The 25314-nt window shown below is 44.4% G+C and overlaps 1 protein-coding gene across 1 annotated transcript in view; it reads right to left on the reverse strand.

The window, feature by feature from the left end:
* Window positions 1-25314, reverse strand: part of LOC126277880 (ribonucleoside-diphosphate reductase large subunit) — a 77481-nt gene that overhangs the window by 38739 nt on the left and 13428 nt on the right. The window contains exons 3-5 of the mRNA XM_049977410.1: window positions 12907-13084; window positions 10290-10450; window positions 1497-1699 (exon numbers count right to left, since the gene is read on the reverse strand). Of these exons, the coding sequence (XP_049833367.1) occupies window positions 1497-1699; window positions 10290-10450; window positions 12907-13084 (542 nt within the window). The remainder of the gene's footprint in view (window positions 1-1496; window positions 1700-10289; window positions 10451-12906; window positions 13085-25314) is intronic.

The raw sequence follows: 25314 nt of genomic DNA on the forward strand, positions 1-25314 counted from the left end.
AATGTTCTTCAAACCAACCACAAACAACCGTCATCATTGTTTGGGAACATGAAGTCCATGATTGGTTGCAAATGGTTCCCAAACAGCGGAACATACCCATTTCTAGTCAATGATCAGTTCAGCTGGTACAGAGGACCCACCATTCCCTGTAAACAAAGCCTACATCACAACGGAGCCACCACCACCTCGCACAGTGGCTTGTTGACAACTTGGATCCACAGCTTCATGGGCTGCGGCACACTAACCTATCATCAGCTCTTACGAACCAATATCCGGACTCTTGACGAGGCCATGGTTTTCCTATCATCTAGGGTTCAACCAATATGCTCACAAGCCCAGAAAAGGCACTGCAGGTAAAACTGTGCTGTTAGCAAAGGCACTGGCTTCTGTCATAGGTAATTAACACCAAATTTCGCTGTACTGTCCTAACGGATATGTTCGTTGTATGCCCCACATTGATTTCTGCAGCTATTTCACACGGTGTTGCTTATCTGTTAGCAGCCACTACTCTACGCATATGCCACTGCTCTTGGTTGTTAAGCAAAGATCCTTGACCACTGCGATGTCCATGGTGGGAGTTAACATCCGAAATTTGCTATTATCAGCACACTCTTCATACTGTGGACCTGGGAACACTGATTTCCCTACTGATTTTAAAAATGAAATGTCTCATGTATCTAGCTCCAATAACTGCTGTTCCGAGTTTTAAGTCTGTCAGTTCCTGTGTGTAGCCATAATCACATTAGAAACCTTTTCACATGAATCATCTGACTATAAATAACAGCTCTGCCAATGCAATGCCCTTTTATATCACGTGTAAACGATACTACCGCCATCTGTATATGTTCACACCACTGTCCCACAACTTGCCACACTAGTGCATAGCGCACTCAGTAATGTGTTGAAAGTAATTTCAAATGGCAGGACTAATAAATATGAGAGAATTTCCAGCCACTACTTACCTTAGCAGACAATATTAAGCACTGCCAATACACATACATTAAAGTACAAGTGATAATGTTATCTTAACTTTTGTAACTATTAGTTCCTTCTTTGGGAAGAAGAGATGGATAGAGTGGGGAATATTGAAAAGGAAAAGCAGGTTTCTCAGATCACAGCGATGCAAGGGATGCATCCGCAATGAGGACGAAGATACACAGACGTTCCGTCAATTGCGAAACTAAATAAGCATGGAAAGCATCTGCCTTTAAGACCCTGACTAAAAAATGCTGATATAATGACAGAATTTTTTGTTGGCAATGAAAGCCGAAAGCAAAATAATATTCACGACTTAAAACTGTAAGTTAATGGAGTTATTTATTTCAAGTATCAGCTTGAACTAAATTTCTGAACATTCTTCATCTACATTTCAAGCTTCTATTATAGTATTCTTCATAGTTGGAAGACTAAAGCACCTACTAACGTCTGTGAAGTACTTGTTACTGTAATTCATGTAATTTTATAGTTTAATGATAAATTACTATAACAATACTTACCTTGATAACTGGGGTCTAGGAGTACCAGCTCCGAAGAGTGTAGGTGAAGCGTGTGTGAAGTATCTTTCAGATAACAGATTATATGTTTGTATGGCAGCATCTATGTCCTCACCATGTATGCCAAGAGATACACGCATCAACATATGTTGTGGCCGTTCAACAACTTTTCCATCAATGCGTAGCAAATATGAACGTTCTAGTGTCTAAACATAGAGATTTTAAATAATTAACAATAAGAATGATCTTACGTATTGCCAGTGTGGTGCTGCATAATGTTCACACGAATATGCTGCCAGACAGTAGGGCCTTAGAGGCATGTTGAACACTGTCTGGAACTTAAACACTCCCTGGATTGCAGTGCTACAAAAATCCTGGCTCAGAGGCGAGGGTTATGTAGTAGCATAATTACAGAGTCAGTTGAGATTCAGCTGTCTTAATGGACATGCCAGCTATAATCAGAGAAAGATACATGATCTTGGCTTAAATTCAACAAGTGTCTCAAGAAACTCAACTCAGGTCACAAACCAGGAATTCAGACACTGACACAACCAGAACACCATGAATGGTTCAGGTAGGCAAGAGTGACATGTGGAAAGCCACGGCCATGGAAAGGAGATGGGAGAGGTAATCAGCAGTTATAAAAGGAAGGGCAATCCCCCATGACTTCAGAATGCTCAATGATAAGCTAGACAGAACTACTGTCCCAGGAACAACAATCTGGCAACACACCATGAGAACATTATGCAATTCACAGTAAAAATTACAACATTTACAAAAACACACAAGGAATTTAACATAGACCTTTACTATAGTCTACAAACAAGTAACACATATGGGAAATGTCAGCACTGAGACACTAGTGCTTGGTAAGAAAGCTTACTTCTACTTATGATTCCACACTTTCTTTCCTTGTTTGCATTCCTTCATTGTGGACCTGGAACACTTTTCTCTTACAGTACAGGTATCGCCTCTGAAACATTGCTCCACTTCCATTCTTTATACTTCCTTTCTTTCACAACTCTTAAGTGTATTATTTATTTGCTGGTGACCAGCCTGCTCTTGTATCAATATTTCCCCTTGACTGCACCTTTCACAGCCAAGTTAACTGCTTCAGGATACCACAGCACATATCCCACTAACGTTCCTTCTGTTGTGCGTCTTTCAAACACTTCAGTCCTCACATACCCTCTCCATTAGTGCTTCACTTTGTATCTCATCTGTGAAATTGATTCTTGAAATTCTTTGGTAAACTTACATGATTTAATTCATTTGGCCCTTATGGGGACATAGGGCACCCAGGATAACTTGCCATCCATGTTTGTCTTTATCCATTTCTCACAGTTCCACCCAGGTCTTGCCATCTCCTTGCTTCCCCATTCACTACTCTCTTCCATGTATCACTAAGATCAGCCTCTCTTCCTTGTTCCTTGGAGATACCATTCCAATGCCTTCCTCCCAACTGCTCTGTCTGGCTTTCTCAATGTGTGCTCTGGCCACCTCCACTTTCTCTCGCATTCTGTTGTTCTACAGGAATCTGGTTCGTTTTTCTTGAGAGAGCTTTGTTCCACATTTTTCCTGGGCACAGGATATTCATTATGTGCTGGAGACACGTATTTATGAAACTCGTGTAACTATGATGTTCTGTTCTTGTCTACTTACCAACTTTCACTGGCATACAGATGGACTGGACTGCCTTCACACTTCTATTAAAATTACAGATTTTAGTTTTTTCACATCACTATCCAGATACATGAATGAATTGATAATCTCTCCCTCCTGCTCCCCTACACACAGCGACACTTCCACGTTCCCAGAATTTACTCTCACTTCCTTTGTTTGACTTATATATCTTCAATTCAGCAGTCTCTGCTTCTTTTTTTCAGTGAATTCATGGATTCCTCGTCTCCTGCCTGTTGTGACTCGTCTCACAACGAAGTCATAGACCAGCAGAAAGTGTTTTGTAACAAAATATAAAACTTTAATAGTTGTACATGTTACATACAACTGCATGTACAAAGTACAGAACACCTTCTTCTAAATTGAAGAAACAAAGGACAAAAATAAAATATACACAGCTCATTTAATTCACTGCTCACACATGAAATTGAACAAAAATTATGTGGAGTGCTCAAAACACACACACACACACACACACACACACACACACACACACACACACAATAACAGCAAAATGAAAAAGGCAATTCATGAAAGAAGTAACACTGAAAGGACACGGGGATGACTGAGCACTTTACTGAAACAAGAAACTACAGAAACTTTGCAACACAAATTCAGATGCATTGAAGCCAAATTTTTCATCCTTAGCATTTATAAACTGTGTCACTGACAGAGGCAACATGACAACCTTTCTGCCTGCCTCTGTATATGACCCTATTACCCATCACTGTAGTATTATTCCTTTGGTGTACTGCTGATACTGGTGTGGAGGCAGTCGCCAAGTCATTTGTAGCAGACAGAAGTTTGATTGTGATTTAACACTTTCTCCTGATGAAATAAGTTATTTTTGACCGGAATTAAATCTACACATAATTGTAATTTTTTTAATTTCGAACCAAGTGAATATTAGATGCAAATCATAGTGCCATGTTACTTCTCTTACCTAAACTGAAACAATTCACAATCAACTTGATCATTCCACTGAGCATCTCCATTTTATGTTACAGATAGTACAAGTTGAAAGGATGTGATTATCATGGTACACCTGCAACACTTCCAATACTACATGCATTTCATACTGTGCGGTCCTTTGGTTACAATATGAACACTGTTCCTTTATGTTTACCTACTATGTATCCCCTATTGGTAGATCATCATCATCATCATGTCTGGAACATAAGCCTCCCCATCAACTCCTGTTTTCCCACCACCTTTCAGTGTTCACACTGGTCCAGTTCTCGCATCCTTTCTCAATACACTCCTCCACATCTTAAAGCCATCTGTCCCTTGGTTTTCCCCTTGGTCATTTCCTTTGTGTATCTATTTAGTGTATCTTCTTGGGAATCCCCTCACTATCCTGTCTCCTGAAGTGCCTATACCGTTGTTGCCTTGATGTGTGTATCTTACTCTGCAAGGGTTTCTCTTTCCACTATTTCCCTTACTCTTTCATTGCTCTTACTATCTCTCCTCATTACTCCTATCCTACTTCTGAGGAACTTCATTTGTAGCTCAATAATCACTACATTACACTGGTATAATTAAGTGGTTACCTACATCTGTGACACAAACATCCCTGTTACAATACATCTTTTCTTCCTTTTTTTTTTGTTAATGTGTGATGGGAGCCAGTTGAATACCTGTGTAACAGAGTACTCTGAGGCAAAGCCTACAAGAAAATAGTCCATCTCTGTAGCTGAGTGCTCAGCACAGATGAATGCCTGTTAAGGGCCAGGGTTCGATTTTGGCTGGGTAGAAGATTTTCTCCATTCAGATTGGGTGTTGTGTTATCATCACTAAAACATGCATGTTACCGAAGTGGGGCCAAATAAGAAGACTTGCACCAGGCATTGGAATACCCACCCACATGCACATCACACAAGAAATTTATTTTTGTGTCTTTTACTGTGACAGTGTAGGTCACACTTCAGCTGAATGGGGGTGGGGGGGGGGGGGGGACTGTCTGGTGCAAAGTGCACAGGGATTAGAAAACAACATCATAAGGCTGTCAGGTCCAGCACTGGGAGGCTGTGGGAACGGGGGAGGTGGGGGTTATAGTGAACAGAAAAGTATAGGAACAGAGAGAGGACGCCAGGTGTGAGGTGGTGATAGGACAGGGGATAGAAAATGTTGGCTGGAAGTGAGGGGACAGTAGGTTATTGTATGTTGGGGCAGGGATAATGTCAGGAATGCAGAATGTGTTGTAACAATAACTCCATCTGTGCAATTCAGAAAGGTTGGTCATGGATGGGAGGATCTAGACACCCCAGAGTGTGAAGCAGCCACTGAAATACTGCATGTTATATTCAGCTTTATGTTGTGCCACAGGGTGGTCCACTCTGCTCTTGGGCACAGTTTGGTGGTGGTCATTCAATATGGTGGACAGCTGGTTGATAGCCACACCAATATAAAAAGCCATACAATGATTGTGACACAGCCAGTATATAACACGGCTGTTTTCACAGGTGACCCAGCCTCGAAAGGGGTAGGCTCAGCCTGTGACAGCACTGGGATAGTAAGTGCTGGGTGGGTGGACTGAGCAAGTCTTACACCTGGGTCACCCCCAGAGAAATTATCCATGTGGCAAGGGGGGTGGGATTGGGAATGACATAAGGGTGGACTAGGATTTTGTGGAGGTTGAATGGCAGGAGGGGTGGTAAGGATCTTGGATAGGATGTTCCCTCATTTCAGAGCATGATGATAGGCAATCAAAGCCCGAGCGAAGAATGTAGTTCATTCGTTCCAGTCCAGGTTGGTATTGGGCAGCAAAGGGGCACTCAGTGTATGTGGGAATATGGCATAGGATTGTGGATTGGTCGGGGGAGGGGAGTGCCTCTGTGAAGACCCTTGTCAGACATTCAGCATAATGGGCAAGAGTGTTCTTTTCACTGCATATATGCTGTCCCAGCATGGTATGGCTGCATGGAAGGGATTTTTTGGTGTGGAATGGATGGCAGCTGCCAAAATGCTGGTACTTTCAGTGTTTGATGTGTTCCATGTGGGAAACACCAAGGAAAGTGGCATACTAGGTTGAGAAGCAGCTGGAGGGGATGGGAAAGAAGCTGTTGGGGCTGTGAAGGAATGAGGATAGGGTATCTTGGCCCCGAGTTAGATTCATGAAGACATCATCAATGAACCTGAACTGGAAGAGGGGAAAAGATGTACAATGATTGTGACAGCTAACATACGGCATAGTAGTTTTTACAGGTGGCCCATCCTCAAAGGGTTAGGGGTTTTGGGGGGGCTAGAAAGGTTTCATCTAGATGATCCATAAACAAGATGGCTTATGAGGATGTCTTGTGGGTGCCGATGGCAGTGCTGTGGATTTGTTGGTTGGTTTAAAAGAGGGGGCAGGGACAGAACTGCTAGGTCATCAGTCCCTCGTACCGATTAAAATAATTCCACAAGGGTGGGAGTAAAATAATCAAGACACACAAAATACAGCTGGAAGAAAGGAGAAAACCACAAGAATGACAGAAGGACAACAAAGACTAAAATGGACAAAACTGGACAAGAAAACCATAGATGCAAGAAACAGGTAAAAGGGATGAAAACAAGAGAGTAGCCACTCTGCAGCACATTAAAAAGCACTAGGATGTAGAACACAAAGAGACAAAGGACATGCGCTAAAACTTAGATTGAATGATAAAACCAACACATGTATAAAACATAAAACTAAATTAGCCTATGAGGCGTTGTCAGTTAGTATTAATGGTAACAATGGTAACTGAAGATTCCATCGCAGAGCAGCCAAAGAAGGCCAGGTCAACAGGATATGTGCCACTGTCAGCCGGGTGCCGCACGGACACTGACGTGAGTCGTCATGGCACAGGAGGGTAGCCGTGTGTCACCCAAGTGTGGCCAGTACGGAGCCGACAGAGAATCACAGAGTCCCTGCAACAGGCCCACATGGAGGTCTTCCACACAGTCAAAGTCTCCTTAATAGCACGCACTTTGTCGTGCGCACTGACGTTATGCCATTCCATCCCCCAAAGTGAAAAAACCTTGCGGCGTAATACTGAATGCAGGTCAGTTTCAGAGATGCCCATCTCCAGAAGCGGTTTCTGTGTAGCCTGTTCGGCCAGCTTGTCGCTGGGGTTCTCACGTGACCTAAACACCACTGAACGACTGGACCGTTCCAGTGCATAGATGGACTCCTGGATGGTCACTACCAAACAATGAGGAGGGTAGCACTGGTCGATAGCTTGTAGGCTGCTAAAGGAATCAGTACGCACAAGAAATGGCTCTGAAGGGCATGAATGGATGTGCTCAAGAGCATGATATATAGCCACCATCTAGGCGGTCGAAAAAATCACAGCATTTCCACTGGAGGATGACGTTTAGGCACAAAGCGCATAAGGAGGTAGGTTATGCCTCAGGGTCACCTGCTGCCACCAATTTGAGTATTTCTACCCATTCCTATGGTGAATGAGGCATCAGTGAGATCTAGGTCCTCAGGAGATGCTAAGATCTCCACATCACCCTCAGATGCAGAATTGGTAGGGAGTGGTGGTGCTGGGGCCACCAGAGGGTCCTGTTTCTTAGCAGACTATTACTTAGCCTCTTGGTAAGTCAATAAGTCCAAGGTCTTGTACTCCATAATTTTTGGCTCTTTTCGGAGTTCTGGGTAGTCTGACAAGCACAGGGAGTGGTGCTTTCCACAGTTGATTCAAGTGGGAGGAGGCCCACGTGAAATATCTGACTGCCGTGGATGTCCGCAGTCTCGAATTGTGGCACTGGAAGTGCAGCGGGAAGACGTGACCAAACTTCCAGCACTTAAAGTGCAGCATAGGGGGAGGGACGTATGGTTTAACGTCACAGCGCTAAACCATAACCTTGACCTTTTCAGGCAATGAATCACCCTCAAAGGCCAAGATGAAGGTGCCGGTAGCAAACCTTTTGTCTTTGGGTCCCCTGTAAACACGCCGGATGAAATGATCAAATCGTCGTTCTAATTTGGCATGGAGCTTGTTGTCGGACTGCAAAAGGAGATTGTGATTGGGTACGCGATGGCCCCCACCACAACAGGCTGGCTACTGTGCTGGATATTGGGTGCAGAGAAATCCAATATTGTCATGGAGGTGAAAGAGGGCAAGAGAGAATGGAAAAAGATGACATACCCTGGGGAGTGTCCTCACCCAAATAGCTGAATTGCAGGTGGAGATGCAAAGCCATGATAAGAGATTCAGGAGACAGAATCTAATGGCACTATGGACAAATTGTACACCACTTAAAGCGTCCTTCCCTATATGGCCCACACTTCTGCAGAGTTTGGAAAGTGGCAGTTGAAACCAGAAAATGAGACCTGAACGTATAGGACCGAAAAGTGAGAGACTCGTTTCAGTCGCCTATTATGACAGGCAGGAACACCTCAGGCCTATTCTAATCCCCGGACTTGCAAGGGGGGAGAGAATTTGGCAAATGATAAGCTGCACTAACAATCAACTTGGTCATGTAGTGGTGTATTGCACGCAGATGAGGCCATTGATATAGTGTGGCTCGGATGTTAGAGTGTATGCGGTTTTAACCGACCCCCCCCCCCCCCCTCCACTAAACATTTTCCGCCCTCTGTCCTATCACCTCCTCCTAACTGACATCCCTCATCCTCATTGTGAATCGCTCTCTGCCAGCGAACTCACAGGTATTTTCCTCTCCTTTTCTGCTCACCATTCACCACCCTCCCTCCACCTTTTACCCACAGCCTCAAGCCGCACCTGGCAGCCTTGCTTGCCACCTTTTAGTCCATGCGTGCTCCGCCTGACAGCTTTCTTCTATCCCCACCCGCACCCTCTACTTTCCCCAACTCACTTCAGACTGCTGCTTTAGTTCAACTCAACAGCTGAGACAGCAGTCATTATGCGAGGGGTGTGTGATTCTGTGAATGTGTGTGTGCATTTTCCACTCTTGTCTGAAGAAAGCTTTGGCCAAAATCTTCAGTGTGCAACAGTCTTCTCAGTAATCAGATCTAGACTCAACCTCTTGCCTTATGCTCAGAGTTACAATCCACACCATATGATGCAGGGTGCAAAAGAGACTATTATCCAGTGGAACATGACTAACAATTCAGACAAAAACCACCTTCAGTCAACTTCCCTGCATGTCTACATTCTTAGGTTAAACAGAGTCATTTCCAGCAACTACGCAGTGGTTTACCAGTAAGTGCACTTCTCACCTAAAACCACAGTTATGATACACCACCACAATTCTACAAAAATTGTGAGAGACTATGTACGTGCAAGCTACGGAAAGTAAAGAACCTAAAGATCGATTACCAATGTGCGAAACCCTTCTGTAATGAAAGTAAAAGTTATAAGGAGGTCATTTACACATATTTCTTTGAGTGAGGTGGAAAAGGCAATAAAATGGTAAGCTATGACAAAGCTGCAAAGGAAAGGGATGAAAATAAGAAAGAAGCTAAAATAAGCAAAAGAAGAAAGAAGCTAAAATAAGCAAAAGAAGAAAGAAGCTAAAATAAGCAAAAGAAGAAAGAAGCTAAAATAAGCAAAAGAAGAAAGAAGCTAAAATAAGCAAAAGAAGAAAGAAGCTAAAATAAGCAAAAGAAGAAAGAAGCTAAAATAAGCAAAAGAAGAAAGAAGCTAAAATAAGCAAAAGAAGAAAGAAGCTAAAATAAGCAAAAGAAGAAATAAGCTAAAATAAGCAAAAGAAGAAATAAGCTAAAATAAGCAAAAGAAGAAATAAGCAAAATAAGCAAAAGAAGCAAAATAAGCAAAAGAAGCAAAATAAGCAAAAGAAGAAAGAAGCAAAAGAAGAAAGAAGCAAAAGAAGAAAGAAGCCTAAGGCATTGAAACAATAACTACGTATACATATTAAAGCTAAAGTGTAAGAACCATTCAAAGTGCGAAAACTAACATTGCTGTTGTAAGGGGAAAAAATCTGCAGATACTTTATAAAAATTTAAATACTAGCAATAAGAAATTCCCGAAGTTTAGTGGCACTTAAGATCAAATTACCAGGTATCAACATCAAAGAGCAGCCACAAGCAAGTTACAGCTGAAAGCTGTAACCAAATAAACAATTCCAATTACTTACTTATCCCCATGACACTAAGCAAAGTTTAAATACAATACTTGCTAACGAGATTATTTTTAGAGGCATTACCTTGAATCCAAAGTAGTTGTAACTGAAATCTCTATCATAAATTATTGCAGAATTAAGCCTGTCTGCATTTTTCATAATGACATTGTGGTGGAATTCTGATATAAGTGGACTTTTCCTTTTTGTCACAGGATTGACCATATTATACAAATCATCCATTACATCTGTGGGAAGAAATGTCATAAGCGAATCAAGAGAAGTTAAAATGTTAACATAAGGAACTTAAACAATATACTGTAATTATTTATATAATTTCATAGTGTTTTAAGGAACACACCAAGCATTCTAATGTGTTCCAATACATTTAAATTTTGTCCCTGAAACATCAGTAGTAAGTTTACAGAGCATAACAAATAAGATCTTTACTCTAGTCAGGCAGAAACAGTTACACACAACATATGATCTACAACCACCTAACTTTTCTTATTTATTACTTACAAACCATTAAAACCATTTAATATAATTACAAATATCCCAACAGTGAGAAATGAAAGGGCAAGCTCCAAATACACATTATTTAAGTTTGAGATGACTACAGCACGCATCAATTATAAGTCTGTTCAAACTTACTTTAGGATTGACAGCTACGGCAGAAGCAGTAGAGAGAGACCACATGGGCTGCGGAGCACATATTTCACCAATACCCCGAGACCTGTAGCCACAGCAGGCACTCACAGACAGTTGCCAAGCCTTCACCCCCCCCCATCGTCGTCACAACACTAACACTTCCCTCATGCACTTTGCTGGAGTTTTAGACAGCTTGCTGTTCTGTGTGTTCGCTGCACCCTGAGATTTTGTTTCTTATAGTCTTTACTGTTTGTAGAAGTTTTTATTTTATTTGTCATTACTGTTATATGTTGTGTGGTTCTCAGCAGTAGCAGAAGAAAATTAATCATAAGTTATAAGCGGTTAAGTTTGACATCATTCTCTCAGCCAGTGGGTTGCTTTATGAGGTAAGAGGAGAAAAATGGTTTGCACAATACGCGATTGCTTCGAGACTAAAAAACTTAATAGTGGCCCGATGCCATCTATTAACTATGTGATCGATAGAACTTCTCCAAATTTGGATAAATAAAAAACCCCTATTCCCAAGAAACACTGAAGCTTGAAACTCGGGGGAAAAGTGTTGTTATGTGGGTAAGTGGATTACCAATATAGATTAATAAGACGTGATTTGTCATGTTTAAAATTATTATCATAGAAAGGATCATCTGACACACAGCAGGTTAGTCATCCTTAAGTAGTCAGGTGCTTTTCAAGGCACTCACACATACCATTTTCATTGTTTTGCATGGCACAGGATTTCATTTGGACATTTCTGTCACTGTTTAGTGTAAAGGGAAGGGAACACTAGCTGCAATGCACTGCCGACTTAAGGCAGATCCGACACATGAATACCGATAAAATTTTATGAACAGGGTGTATACATGGACATGGGGAAAAAAAAAAATTCCCAGATTTCCCGGTTAACAACACACTTTCTCCAGGGTGAAAATGCACTTTTTCCGTGATAAGTGATAGTATACTTTTCCTCGGAACTATAAAAGTTATCAAGTCTACTGGGAGTTCCAGTTCCACAAAGAGGAACAAATATTGGTTTGTGGTTTAAATTCAGAACTTTCCATATGCACAAATTTTAGTATGTACATGGTTCACACAAGCAGTAGAAGCTCCTAGAATTGTTTCACTGATTGCAAAACACATCACAAACTGCTTGACTGAAGTATTCTTTAATATCATTTAAGTAGTGCCAGGTATCCATAGCAGAATGCGCACATTGTTTTAGTGTCAGACAAATTTGTCACAAAAAATTATGTCTGATGTAAAATGGCTGAACAGACTGCCCGTGTGATAATAGACTCTATAAACCTAACCGCACAGAGAATAATCCAGTGTTTTCCATTAATAAAGGAAGTAATACTGTTGTATGTAGTTTTGTCGCAAAACTGAAGGGAAGTAATACTATTGTATGTAGTTTTGTCGCAAAACTGAAGTGATTATTTTCTGGTAACTAGAGACACTGACAAAAAACAATGAAACATTTGTGACAACTGAATGAGGGGACTGGTCTTTTGTGTTGACCATGAAGTAACTAATTAATGCTGTTCCTGCTCTATGGTTGACATGTTCTTTTATGTACCCTTGTCGGGCCAATAAATTAATTGTCTTTGTAAACAGTACAATTCTGCTTATGGCCTGAATTTTTCTAATCCACCAAACCAAAACAGCAAATGTCATTGGAAACTGTACACAATCAGCCAATTAGCTAATGCCAACATCTTATTATTCCCAGTATTCAATGGTCATAGCCAACATCAGCACTGCGGGAAAATTTAACTGTTTCTTTAATTGTAATATAGAGCAGTCTGCTTCTGAGCACCTCCCCATCACCAGTCTTTATACATGCTCATGACTAGCAGCTCATGACTAGCAATATGCTCCCATTTTTCAGCCAGCAATTGTCCACAGTGAACAAAGACAGTCACAAAATTTCCAGGATGACTGAGGCAGGTGGTTGTAACCTGATTCATTTTAGCAGTAATACTAAATTTATCTTAGACACTTATAACTATTTTAAGAAACCATTCCATAGTGTGACAAAAGATTTTTTTTTTTTTACCACTGAAAGCCTTCTTAGTTTCTTTGTGTAGGTTTGAAACTGCAATTCTTGCTGCCAGTACAGCATAATCAGGATGTCTGGTTGTCATTGTGGCGGCAGTTTCTGCTGCAAGATTGTCCAGTTCCACTGTTGTCACACCAGAGTATAGACCACTGATAACTTTCAGAGTGATCGCTGGCTGTAACAGTAAGATACTTCTGTATTAGCTGCGGTAAACTTCAAAACAATGACAAATAATTCTTGTAATGCATATCAGAAAGATTATTTACACAACACAATTGCATGAGAGATGATGATAAATGCTTTGCTAATATTGCACCACTTGCAAAACAGGAAGTTTATCTTCAATGAAAATTTTTTAGTTATTACACTGTTGGAAATACGTTGCTGTCTGAGGAGCAACTGTGCTTTGCTCACAAATGGGGATTGCATGGTTTCTTTTGCTATTACAATGTGTATAACAATGGCCTTACCCCAAAGGTGACTTTACTATATAGTTGGCAAATAATGGTTAAATAAGTGTATCTATATATTCAGGGAGGTTAATGTTCTGCCCTCTTAGAATTCATATACAATGGTATACTCTAAGCACATATTACAGCCAATAAAGCTAAGCTCTTTAGTAAAGAACCTTATACAATTGCTTGATTACTTTAGGCCTTATCTTCTAAATATTTTATTATATACAAGCATTTTTAAGCAGTATCACCTATCACACGCATGTTACAAGTAGTTGTATCTACATATACATCATACTCTGCAAGTCACCTAATGGTGTGTGGCGGAGGGTGCTTTTTGTACCACTAACTAAGCCCTCCAACCCTGTTCTACTCGCAAATAGCGCAAGGGAAGGATGACTGTTGGTAAACCTCTGTATTGCCCCTAATTTCTCGAATTTTCTCCTCGTGGTCATTATGCAAGACATATGTCGGGGGAAGTAATATGTTGTCCGACTCTTCCCAGAAAGTGCTCTCTCGAAATTTCAATAGTAAATTTCTCCAAGATGCAAAACACCTCCCTTGTAATGTTTGCCAGTGGAGTTTGCTGACCATCTCCATTACAGTCTCGTGCCGACTAAACAATTCCATCAAGACACATGCCACTCTTCGTTGCACCTTTTCTGGTAGGGATCTCAGATAGATGAACAGTACTCAAAAATGGGTCAAACAAGTGCCTTATAAGCCACTTCCTTCGTGGATGAGTACATTTCCTTAAGATTCTTCCTGTGGGTCTGAGTCCGGCATCTGTTTTTCCCACTATTTGTTTTACATAGACGTTCTACTTAAGGTCACACTGCGTAAGTATTTTACGGCAGACACTGTTTCCAGCAGTTTGTCATCATCAATAGTGTAGCTACACACCGCATCATCTGCAAACAGCCTTATAAAGCACCTGATGCTTTCTACTAGTTATTTATATATATTGTAAACAGTAACGATCCTGTCACATTTCCTTGGGGTACTCCTGTCGATATTGTTCCGTTAAGAGCGACTTGTTATGTTCTGTCTGAAGGAAGTCTTTAACCCAGTCACAGCTCTGATACTCGATAAGCTTTTATTTTTTTCACTAAACGGCAGTGCATGTTGGTTTCAAATGCTTTCCTGAAGTCAAGCAACATAGCATCAACCTAGGGGCCATTGTATATGGCACTACGGATCTCGTGGAGGAACAGAGTGAGCCGAGTTTTGCAGGATCTCTGTCTGCTGAATCCATGTAGATTTTTATAGCGGGGAACATCATAGTTCTTGAACAGAAAACATGCTTCATAATTCTACAACAGATTAATGTCAACAATATAGGTCTATAATTGTGTGCATCTGTCCTATAGCTCTTCTTAAAAATGGGAATGACCTGCGCTTTCTTTCACTTGCTAGGTACCCTTCGTTGCTCAAGCAATCTATGAAAAACAACTGCTATAAGGGGAGCAAGTTGTTTTGCATAATATTTGTAGAATTTTATGGGTATCTCATCCAGTCCTGACACCTTTCCAGTGCTAAGCAATTTTAGCTTTTTTCCTATTCCGCAATGTGTTATCTCAATATCTGCTATTCTGACACTCGTATGACAATTTAAAGGAGGGACCGTGTTACGATCTTCCACAGTGAAACAATTTTGGAAAACCGAATTCATTAATTCACCCTTCTCTCTGTCATCTTTCGTTTCGGTGCCAGTATGGTCACCGACTGAATGAATAGGTGATTTTGACCCACTTATTTTACATACAAGCAAAATCTCTTGGGGGTTTTTACTCCAATCAAGTGACAAAGTTTTACTTTCAAAGTCAAGGTTGGTTTGTTTTGTTTTGCTTTAGGGAGCAAAAACAACTGGGATCGTACGCACCCAAGTCAAAACTATAGAACACGAAGACAGAAGTTAAAAAACGACTATACGTCATCCCCAATTGACAGATTAGAAGACAGTGAAAAACAGGGACACGGAGAAATGGCTAAAAAGACACCATATAGAAATGGAGGTCCAAGGGCATAAATTAAATGGCCTTTGGTAGACAGAAAGTAAAACACGGTCGACAGCCCATGCATAATTTGCCAAAATTGCCGATAACTCAGATGGCAAACCCTAGTGGAACGTAAACAGTTTAAAAATATAGGCATTTCATTGGTAAGTGGTGGACAGTTAAAACTTGGGCGCAAAGTGTACAAAGTGGTGGGGTAGTGCCTCTTATCAAATGATGATGGCTGAAAAGGCAGTGCCCAATACGCAACCTGGTTAAAATCACTTCCTCACAGCAGAACGGCTGAGAGAAGCTCATCCAAGCCTCTGGTAGAGGCTTAATAAGCTGGATCTTATTCCTGTGAAGGGAGGACCAGTGGCAATGCAAAAGGGACACCACCTCCTGATAGACGGCAACACAGAGATCCTTGGAAGGAATACAGGAATGCGTGGACTGAGGCATGATGGATGACTGCAGCCTTGGCAGCAGCGTCAGCAGCCTCCTTTCCTGGCAGATTAACTTGACCAGGAACCCATGTAAACATCACAGTGGCTCCACCAAGAGTGAGCAATTGACAGTTTGAAACTTCCTGGCAGATTAAAACTGTGTGCCCGACCGAGACTCGAACTCGGGACCTTTGCCTTTCGCGGGCAAGTGCTCTACCAACTGAGCTACCGAAGCACGACTCACGTCCGGTACTCACAGCTTTACTTCTGCCAGTATCCGTCTCCTACCTTCCAAACTTTACAGAAGCTCTTCTGCGAAACTTGCAGAACTAGCACTCCTGAAAGAAAGGATACTGCGGAGACATGGCTTAGCCACAGCCTGGCCAGGAAGTTTCATATCAGCGCACACTCCGCTGCAGAGTGAAAATCTCATTCTGGAAACATCCCCCAGGCTGTGGCTAAGCCATGTCTCCGCAGTATCCTTTCTTTCAGGAGTGCTAGTTCTGCAAGTTTCGCAGAAGAGCTTCTGTAAAGTTTGGAAGGTAGGAGACGGATACTGGCAGAAGTAAAGCTGTGAGTACCGGACGTGAGTCGTGCTTCGGTAGCTCAGTTGGTAGAGCACTTGCCCGCGAAAGGCAAAGGTCCCGAGTTCGAGTCTCGGTCGGGCACACAGTTTTAATCTGCCAGGAAGTTTCATATCAGCGCACACTCCGCTGCAGAGTGAAAATCTCATTCTGGAAACATCCCCCAGGCTGTGGCTAAGCCATGTCTCCGCAGTATCCTTTCTTTCAGGAGTGCTAGTTCTGCAAGTTTCGCAGAAGAGCTTCTGTAAAGTTTGGAAGGTAGGAGACGGATACTGGCAGAAGTAAAGCTGTGAGTACCGGACGTGAGTCGTGCTTCGGTAGCTCAGTTGGTAGAGCACTTGCCCGCGAAAGGCAAAGGTCCCGAGTTCGAGTCTCGGTCGGGCACACAGTTTTAATCTGCCAGGAAGTTTCATATCAGCGCACACTCCGCTGCAGAGTGAAAATCTAATTCTGGAAACATCCCCCAGGCTGTGGCTAAGCCATGTCTCCGCAGTATCCTTTCTTTCTGGAGTGCTAGTTCTGCAAGTTTCGCAGAAGAGCTTCTGTAAAGTTTGGAAGGTAGGAGACGGATACTGGCAGAAGTAAAGCTGTGAGTACCGGACGTGAGTCGTGCTTCGGTAGCTCAGTTGGTAGAGCACTTGCCCGCGAAAGGCAAAGGTCCCGAGTTCGAGTCTCGGTCGGGCACACAGTTTTAATCTGCCAGGAAGTTTCATATCAGCGCACACTCCGCTGCAGAGTGAAAATCTCATTCTGGAAAGTGACAGTTTTCCTGGACCTGTTGCACTAGGGGCGAGCGCTGTACATCGCACATAGACTTTCAAGGGTGCTGAGTGAATCGGGGCAGAGGACAATTGAAAAGTCTGTGTCGTCGGATGTACTCCGTGGCCTGATACAGGGTGAAGAGCTCAGATGTAAATACTGAGCAGTGTGCCAGAGGTCCGTATCAAAAGACATGGGCCCCATTGATTAAGGCACACCCGACACCAGTCAGTCCAAGAGCCATCAGTGTACACAAAGGTACTATCGCGAAGTTCCATGCGAAGGTCGTGAAACTGAAGGCAATAGAGCGAGGCCAAAGTTAACATGGGCCACTTAACAAAGCCAAGGTGCTGAAGGGTTCACACTGACCGGGGAAGTGGCAGGTAGTGTGAATGTAAGCCGACATAGCAAGTGCCGAAAGCAGACTCCAGGAGGTAACAGAGAAAAGGGACATGCCCCATACTGGCGTTCAAAGGAATCATCAAAGAAGGAGGCATAGGATGGGTGGCCACACAGGGCAGACAATCAGCATGTGTGACTGCTGAGGTAGTGTTTTTTTTTTTTAGCTCCCGGTCACAAATGTTACTGCACTAACAGCATAGAAAAACGCAAGGGAACAACACCAGAAAGTACTTACAAAGACACAGATAAACACAATAAAAGAGATCTCTTTGGACAAGTCTGTCAATGTAATAAAACTAAGGACACGAGCAGCTACTCGAGCGTCATCAACTAAAAGTTCCTGTAAGGTAGACGGCAGACACAGGACAACACGAGAGTGAATAAAACGGGGACAGGACAATAAAACATGGCGCACCGTCAATGGATGACCACAGGGGCACTGCAGGGCCAGGTCACCGGATAACAGGTAGAGGTGGCTAAATCGGCAAGGCCCAATCCGCAACCTGGCCAAAATGACCTCTCGTCGGGAAGGGCGTGAGGACGTCGTCCAAGCCGTCAGGACCGGTTTGATGGCCCTAAGCTATTTTCATGGAGAGAGGACCAAGCCTCATGACACAATGATGAAACGCGCCAACAAGTTGATGGGAAAGGAAGCCGTCCGAGGCAGGAGGACAGCAGCCTTGGCTGCAGCATCAGCAGCTTTGTTCCCAGGCACACCCACGTGGCCAGGAATTTAAAAAAATTTAAAAAACCACGGGCGCCGGTATCAGCTAGCGACTGAAGGGACCATTGACTTCACTGCACGAGAGGGTGGTCCAAATATGGGTCACGGAGACTGAATGGCGCTCAAAGAATCAGATCAGATCAGATGGCATAGGGAAAATGACAATGGCGGCGGGTACACTGAACAGCCGGATAGAGAGCAAAAAGCTCAGCTGTAAAGCTTTAACACTGGTCAATGAGCCGGTATTGAAAGGTATCATCCCAATGACAAAGGCACATCCGACACCAGGAGTAATCTGGGGCCATCTGTGTAAATAAAGACATTATCAGCGAGCCTCAAACGAAGTTCGACAAACCTCGAGTGGTATATTGAATCCGCGGTCCTCTCCTTTTGGAGCGAACTGAGTTCAAGGTGCATGCAAACCTGAGTCTGGAGCCAAGGTGGCGTCAAGCTCTCACCCACTCGAAAAGTCGTAGAGAGGGTAAAATCAAGTTGCTGAAGCAGGCGACGAAAGCGAACTCCAGGAGGTAACAGGGCAGAGACATACAGGCCGTATTGGCGGTTTAGAGAGTCGTCAAAGGAGGAGGTGGTCAGGCATTGACATCAGTCAGCAGGCGTGCCAACAAAGCAACATATTGCACCGGTAGTTTAGTGGTAATGTGGCAGCTTCAGCATACAGACTCTCAACAGGGCTGGTGTAGATGCTCCAGTCGCCAGACGTAGCCCCCGATGGTAGATAAAGAGTTTAGACAGCGTAAGATGGACAGCCAGACAGAAGAGTAGACAAAGCTCCCATAAACCAGCTTTGATCGGACAATGGACCGATATAAGCGAAGCAGGACCATTTGATCTGCCCCCCCATGACATACCGCTGAGAACATGGAGGACATTTAGGGAACGGGTACAACGAGCAGCCAAGTAAGACATGTGGAGACCAGTAAAATTTCCTGTCAAATGTAAGACCCAAAAATTTTGTTGTCTCCACGAATGGGAGAGCAACGGGACCAAGATGTAAGGATGGTGGAAGAAACTGTTTGTAATGCCAGAAGTTCATACATACTGTTTCCTCACCAGAAAAACGGAAACCGTTAGCGACACTCCAGGAATATAGACAGTTCTAGACAACACTCCAGGAGACATGCTCTCTGAGCACTGCAGTAAAGTTGTCCACGAAAAGGGAGCCTGAAACGTTAGCTGGAAGGAAATCCATTGTTGGATTGATAGCTATGGCAAAAAGGGCCACACTCAAAACGGAGCCCTGGGGCACTCCATTCTCCTGGCGAAAGGCATCTGACAAAACAGAGCCCACACATACCCTGAACATTCGATCCAATAAAAGTGTATTATTAAAAAAAGGGAGGCGCCCGTGAAGGCCCCAAGTGCGCATGGTGTGGAGAATGCCCACCCTCCAACAGGCGTCGTACGCCTTCTCCAAACCGAATAACACAGCCACCATCTTGCGCTTATGCAAAAAGTTGTTCATAATAAAGGTCGACAAGGTAACTAGGTGGTCAACAGCAGAGCGGCGCCTACAAAAGCCACACTGGACATTGTTAAGGAGGCGTCGAGATTCAAGGAGCCAAACCAATCAAGATTTTACCATGCACTCCATCACCTTGCAGACACAGCTGGTAAGGGAGATGGGGTGATAACTGGAAGGAAGGCGTTTGTCCTTTCCTGGTCTGGGTATGGGAACAACAATTGCTTCACATGAGCATGTGGGAATATGACCTTCAGTCCAGATGCAATTATAGGTGTGAAGAAGAAAGCCTTTACCTGCAGGAGAAAGGTTCATCAGCATCTGAATATGGATACCATCAGGCCCCAGAACAGAGGATCGGGACTGGGCGAGTCCACTTTTGTGTTCCCACACGGTGAAGGTGGCATTGAAACTTTCATGATTCAAAGACTGGAAAGAATGTGGCCATGCCTCCTCTGCTTGAGGGGAGGAAGGCAAGGTGGTAATGGGCAGAGCTCAAAACCTCCACAAAAAAGTGGCCGAAGGCATTTGAGACATCCTCAGGATCCACAAAGCTTTCATTCGCTACAGTCAGGCCAAAAATCGGGAGTGGACCCTGGTGCCAGATAGCCAGCACAGACCACCCCACACAACCGAAGGAGGAGTAAAACCTTTAAATGATTCGGTGAAAGCCACCCAGCAAGCCTTTTTGCTTTCTTTGATAGCACAACGACATTGTGCACGGAGTCGTTTGTAACTGATACAGTTTGCCATCGTATGGTGGCGTTGGAAGGTGCGTAAAGCACGTCGCCAAGCATGAACAGCGTCGCTGCATGCTGTAGTCCACCAGGGGATTGGGACTCGACATGGAGAAGAGGAAGTACGAGGGATGGAATATTCAGCAGCAGTGAGGATAACGTCCATGAGGTACGTGACCTGACTATCGCAGCTGGAGAAGTTTTGATCATGGAAGGTCGCCAGGGAGGTGAAAAGCCCCTAGTCGGCTTTGGAGATCTTCCAGCTAGTGGAACATGGAGAAGGCGTGTGATGCAGGAGATGGATTACACAGGGGAAATGGTCGCTCAAGTATGTGTCAGACAGAACATTCCACTCGAACCAACATGCAACTTGGATAGTGGATATTGAGAGGTCCAAGTGGGAATAGGTATGCGTTGTATCTGAAAGGAAGGTAGGCACACTGGTATTTAAGTGGGCTAGATTGAGGTGGTTGAAAAGGTCTGCCAAGAGGGAGCCTCTTGGGCAGGATGCTGGAGAGCCCCAAAGGGGATGGTGGGCATTCAAGTCTCCAATCAACAAAAATGGTGTAGGAAGCTGAGCAATCAGGTGTATCATGTCTGCCCTAATAAAGGTAGGCGATGATGGAGTGTAAACAGTACAAATGGAAAATGTGAAAGTGGGAAGAGTAATGCGGATGGCAACTTCCTCAGACAGTGAAAGGCCAGATGATCGGCTACCAGCGGTGCAGCCTGGGGAAACTGAAGATGGCCGGGGACGGCAACCGCTGGGTGCCGCAGGAGAAGAAACGCACCTCGGCGGAGATGGAGAACTTTTTATTCTATGAGCCTTCTTTGAAGAATTACGTTTCCTCGAAAGAGCAGTTGATGGCTGTGAAGTTTGTGTACGCAAGAAATCTTCATGTGTCGGTCCTTTTTAGAAGGTCTGAGCATCTGATTTAGAGGTCCTCGTCTTAGCAGTAGCAGATGATAATGTTGGAGCCTTAGTGTTGGTTGGAGGAAGAGGAGACCTTGATCGGGCGATCTTAGCACTGGCCGATCTGATGACCGAATCGCTAAATGTTAGATCGCATGTCTGTGTAGCTACCTCCCTGGCAGGCCAAGGAGAGGCGAGAACGGTACTGTATTTACCTGCCGGAAGCACAGTGGGCTTTCTGCTATTGAATAACTTCCGAGCAGCCGAGGTCGACACCCTCTCTTTCACTCGAATTTCCTGTATACTTTTCTCATCTTTGAGGCGGGCCAGTCACGAGAGGAGTCAGCATGGTCACCCATACAGTTGATGCAACGACGGGTCGGAGGTGGACAGTCACACTCATGGGCGTCCCTGCCACAGGTAACGCATTTAGCCACACTTGAACAAGACTGCCCTGTATGGTTAAACCGCTGACATTGGTAACACCTTGTAGGACTGGGTACATACGGCCGAACAGAAATGAGCTCATAGCCCGCTTTAATTCGTGAAAGCAATTGCACATTGTCGAACCTTTTCATGACCCGATGGACGGCCGTCACTCCATGATCAGAGAGGAAAGACAATCTCCTCATCAGTTAGTCCGTCGAGTGACCCGGTATACATCATTACGCCATGCGACGAATTCAAGGTGCAGTGAGCCTCCAGCTGTACAGGAAATGGATGTAAGAGAGGGGCTGGAAGGCACTCGTGTCTCCAACAGCAAGGTACTGTTGCGCAACCAAGTACAAGATTTCAATGGTCCTGCAATCGCATCTACACACTTCTGAATGACAAAACTGTTGACTGTTGAGAAATCGTGACCATCAGATCTTGTGACAACAAGAAACTTCGGTGCTGATGGTAGAATTTTCAGAACAGGATTTTGATCTAGCTTTCTTTTTTGGCAGAAGACAGGGAAGAAGAAGAAGAAGAAGAAGAAGAAGAAGAAAAATCCATTGTGGACGAATTCCCCATGATTGCCAGCATCTCCGATGGCGCACTCCTTCCTCGTGGGAGCCCTCTCAGAAGGCACTCCCGCCTTAGGTGTCCTCCTGAGAAACGGACGGGGGACCAATCTGCACGTTTGGAAGGTAACAGCTCAGGCCATCATCCCTGGGTCTGGCCTTTACCAGGTGGTATGTGCGTGCCTTACTTGTCTACCCAGGGCAGGGAACTACGCGTTACCCCGTCACCGGCTATGCGTGCGAACGCGTGGGTCAGCCTTCAGACACACACAGGGAGGAAAGGAAAGAGGAAAGAGAGAGAGAGAGAGAGAGGGATAGAAGAACGAATATCAAACGCCAAAGTGGAGAATAAGACACGGAAAAGACAAGGAGAATAGGGCAAGGAGAATGAGGCAGAGATAGAAGTAAGGGCATGAAAGCAAGGAGAAGACTGAACATAGGGAAAGACCAATAGAGGAAGAAAGCGTGAGGATGGAGAAAAACAAAGGAAACAGGATCCTGGAGTTTTCTAACGTCCGTCTCCGGGCGAAGGCTCGATACATTACTCCCAAGAAGAGGGAGTGCGAAGGGGTGGTGAGGGGGGAGGGGGAGGATTGGGGATGAGGAGGGATGGGGAAGGGGGGTAGGGCAGCCCAGAAAGGAAGGAGAACTGCACTGGTTGGGGGCCCGTGCTCACCACACACGTATCCACAAAAGAGTTGTGGACCCCTTGGGGAGAGGGGGTGGGGGGGGGGGGCTGCTGAGGAGAAAGTCACAGTGTTAAGACAGTGGTAGCTCAGCAGCGAGACTCTCAATCGGACTAGCAGAAAAGGTGCCAGTGACCAAACGGATGCCATGTTGGCGGATAGTGTTGAGACAGCGTAAGAGGAACGGACATGCATACGCAAAAAACAAAGCACTAATAGTCAAGTTTCGAATAGGCAAGGGACTGGTACAAACAGAGGAGGATGGTTTCCTCAGCACCCCAGGAAATACCATTAAGGACACATAGGACATAGAGGAACCACGTACAGTGGGCTGTCAGGTAAGACACACAGGAGGACCAAGAGAGTTTCCTATCCAGCACGAGCCCAAGAATTTCGTAGTTTGAATGAATGGTAGGGCAACAGGCCAAAGATGTAAAGATGGTGAGAGAAACCATTTGTGCCATCCAAAATTCATACACACGGTTTTGTCAGTAGGAAAACAAAAGCTACTGTCGATGCTCCAGGAGTAAAGATGATCAAGAGATCACTGGGGACGCTGCTCAGTGAGACAGCTATGTCGAGAACTGCAATAAATGGCAAAATCATCAGCAATAAGGGAGCTGGAGATGCCCTGGTGGAGACAGGCCATTATAGTGTTAATAGCGATAGCAAAGAGGATTATGCTCAGGATAGAAACCCAAAACACACCGTTTTCCTCTATAAAGGTGCCTAACAAGGCAGAACCCACACGCACCTTGAAAAATTGGTCTTTTAAAAATTCCTGAAGGAAACTGGGCAGGCGGCCATGGAAGCCCTATGTGTAAAGAGTATGGACGAGATGTGTTTTCCAGCAGATGTAGCAGGCCTTCTCCAAACCTAAAAACGTGGCCACAGTCTGGGATTTCTGCAGAAAACCATTCATGACATGGGTGGACAAAGTAACGAGATTGTCAACTGCAGAATGACGCACTCTAAATCCACACTGTGCAGACGTTAGTAAATTGTGAGATTCAAGCCACTTTATCAACTGGACACAAATCACACATTACATCACTTCGCAAACACCGCTGTTGATAGAGAAAGGAGGGGGGGGGGGCAGTAGCTAGAAGGAAGGTTTTTGTCCTTACTGTGTTTAGGTTTGGGTATGGTGGTGGTTTCACACCAATGTCAGGGAAATGAGCCCTCTGGCTAGATGTGGTTGCACATGTTAAGCAGAAAGTGCTTGCCCGCAAGAGAAAGGTGCAGCAAAATCTGAGTGTTGGCAGCGTCTGGCCCTAGGGCAGGGGGATCAGGATGAACTGAAAGCATGATCTAGCTCCTCATAGTGTACACAGCAATGTAGCATTCACGATTCTGAGAAGAGAAGGATACCGCCGGGGTCTCCTCCGCTCGTTTCCAATGGAGGTAGGCAGGGTGATAGAGGGTATAGCTCAAAATCTCCACAAAATGGCGGCCCAGGGTGTTGGAGATAGCAATAGGGTCCACGATAACACCGTCTTCTACTGTCAGGATAGAAATTGGCCCAGAGAGCCGTAGGAAGTTGGCCTACACAACGTAGGAAGGGGTGGAAGTGGTAAAAGAACTAGTGAATGAAACCCAACTAGATTTTTTGCTATCCTGTAAACGCGACGACACTTTGCATGCATATGTTTATAATGAATGCAGTTTGCCACCGGAGGATGACAAAAACGTGGAGAGTGCGCCTCCATGCACAAATTGCGTCGCAACAAGCCTCAGTCCACCAAAACGGCCATGAGGATGTAATTTCGTTTCCTGTAGGCAGAGTAAAAGGGGACAGTGATGCTAAAAGCAGCCATAAATCATCTTTGTGGGACCGGAGGCCGCGAACATCCCATTTCGAGGAGAGTCATGGTAAGGAAAAGATGAAGGGGTATCACCTCGGCGGCTGCCGAGCGACAACCTGTGAGGAGTCGCTGCTACAGGGCACAGATGCCTGCTCTTTGGGGTTCGTACAAGCATCGGCTTGCTTGTGCTGTCAGTCAATGGAGTCCAATGCTGAGAAATGGTTGGTGGTGCACACTGGCGACACGGAGGCCAGCCAGGCTAAGGTATCACAAGACACCACCATGTAAGAGGATCTTCACGTCAGCAACGGAGAAGAATGTTTGCCTTTAGTGAACATCTTCGAGCCTTTCTGGTTAACAGAGGAAGACTCAGGCACTGTTTGGCTGGAGGGACGTAGGAAGTCTTCACGGGGATA

The sequence above is a fragment of the Schistocerca gregaria genome, chromosome 6, assembly GCF_023897955.1.
Source record: "Schistocerca gregaria isolate iqSchGreg1 chromosome 6, iqSchGreg1.2, whole genome shotgun sequence".
Classification (NCBI taxonomy): domain Eukaryota; kingdom Metazoa; phylum Arthropoda; class Insecta; order Orthoptera; family Acrididae; genus Schistocerca; species Schistocerca gregaria.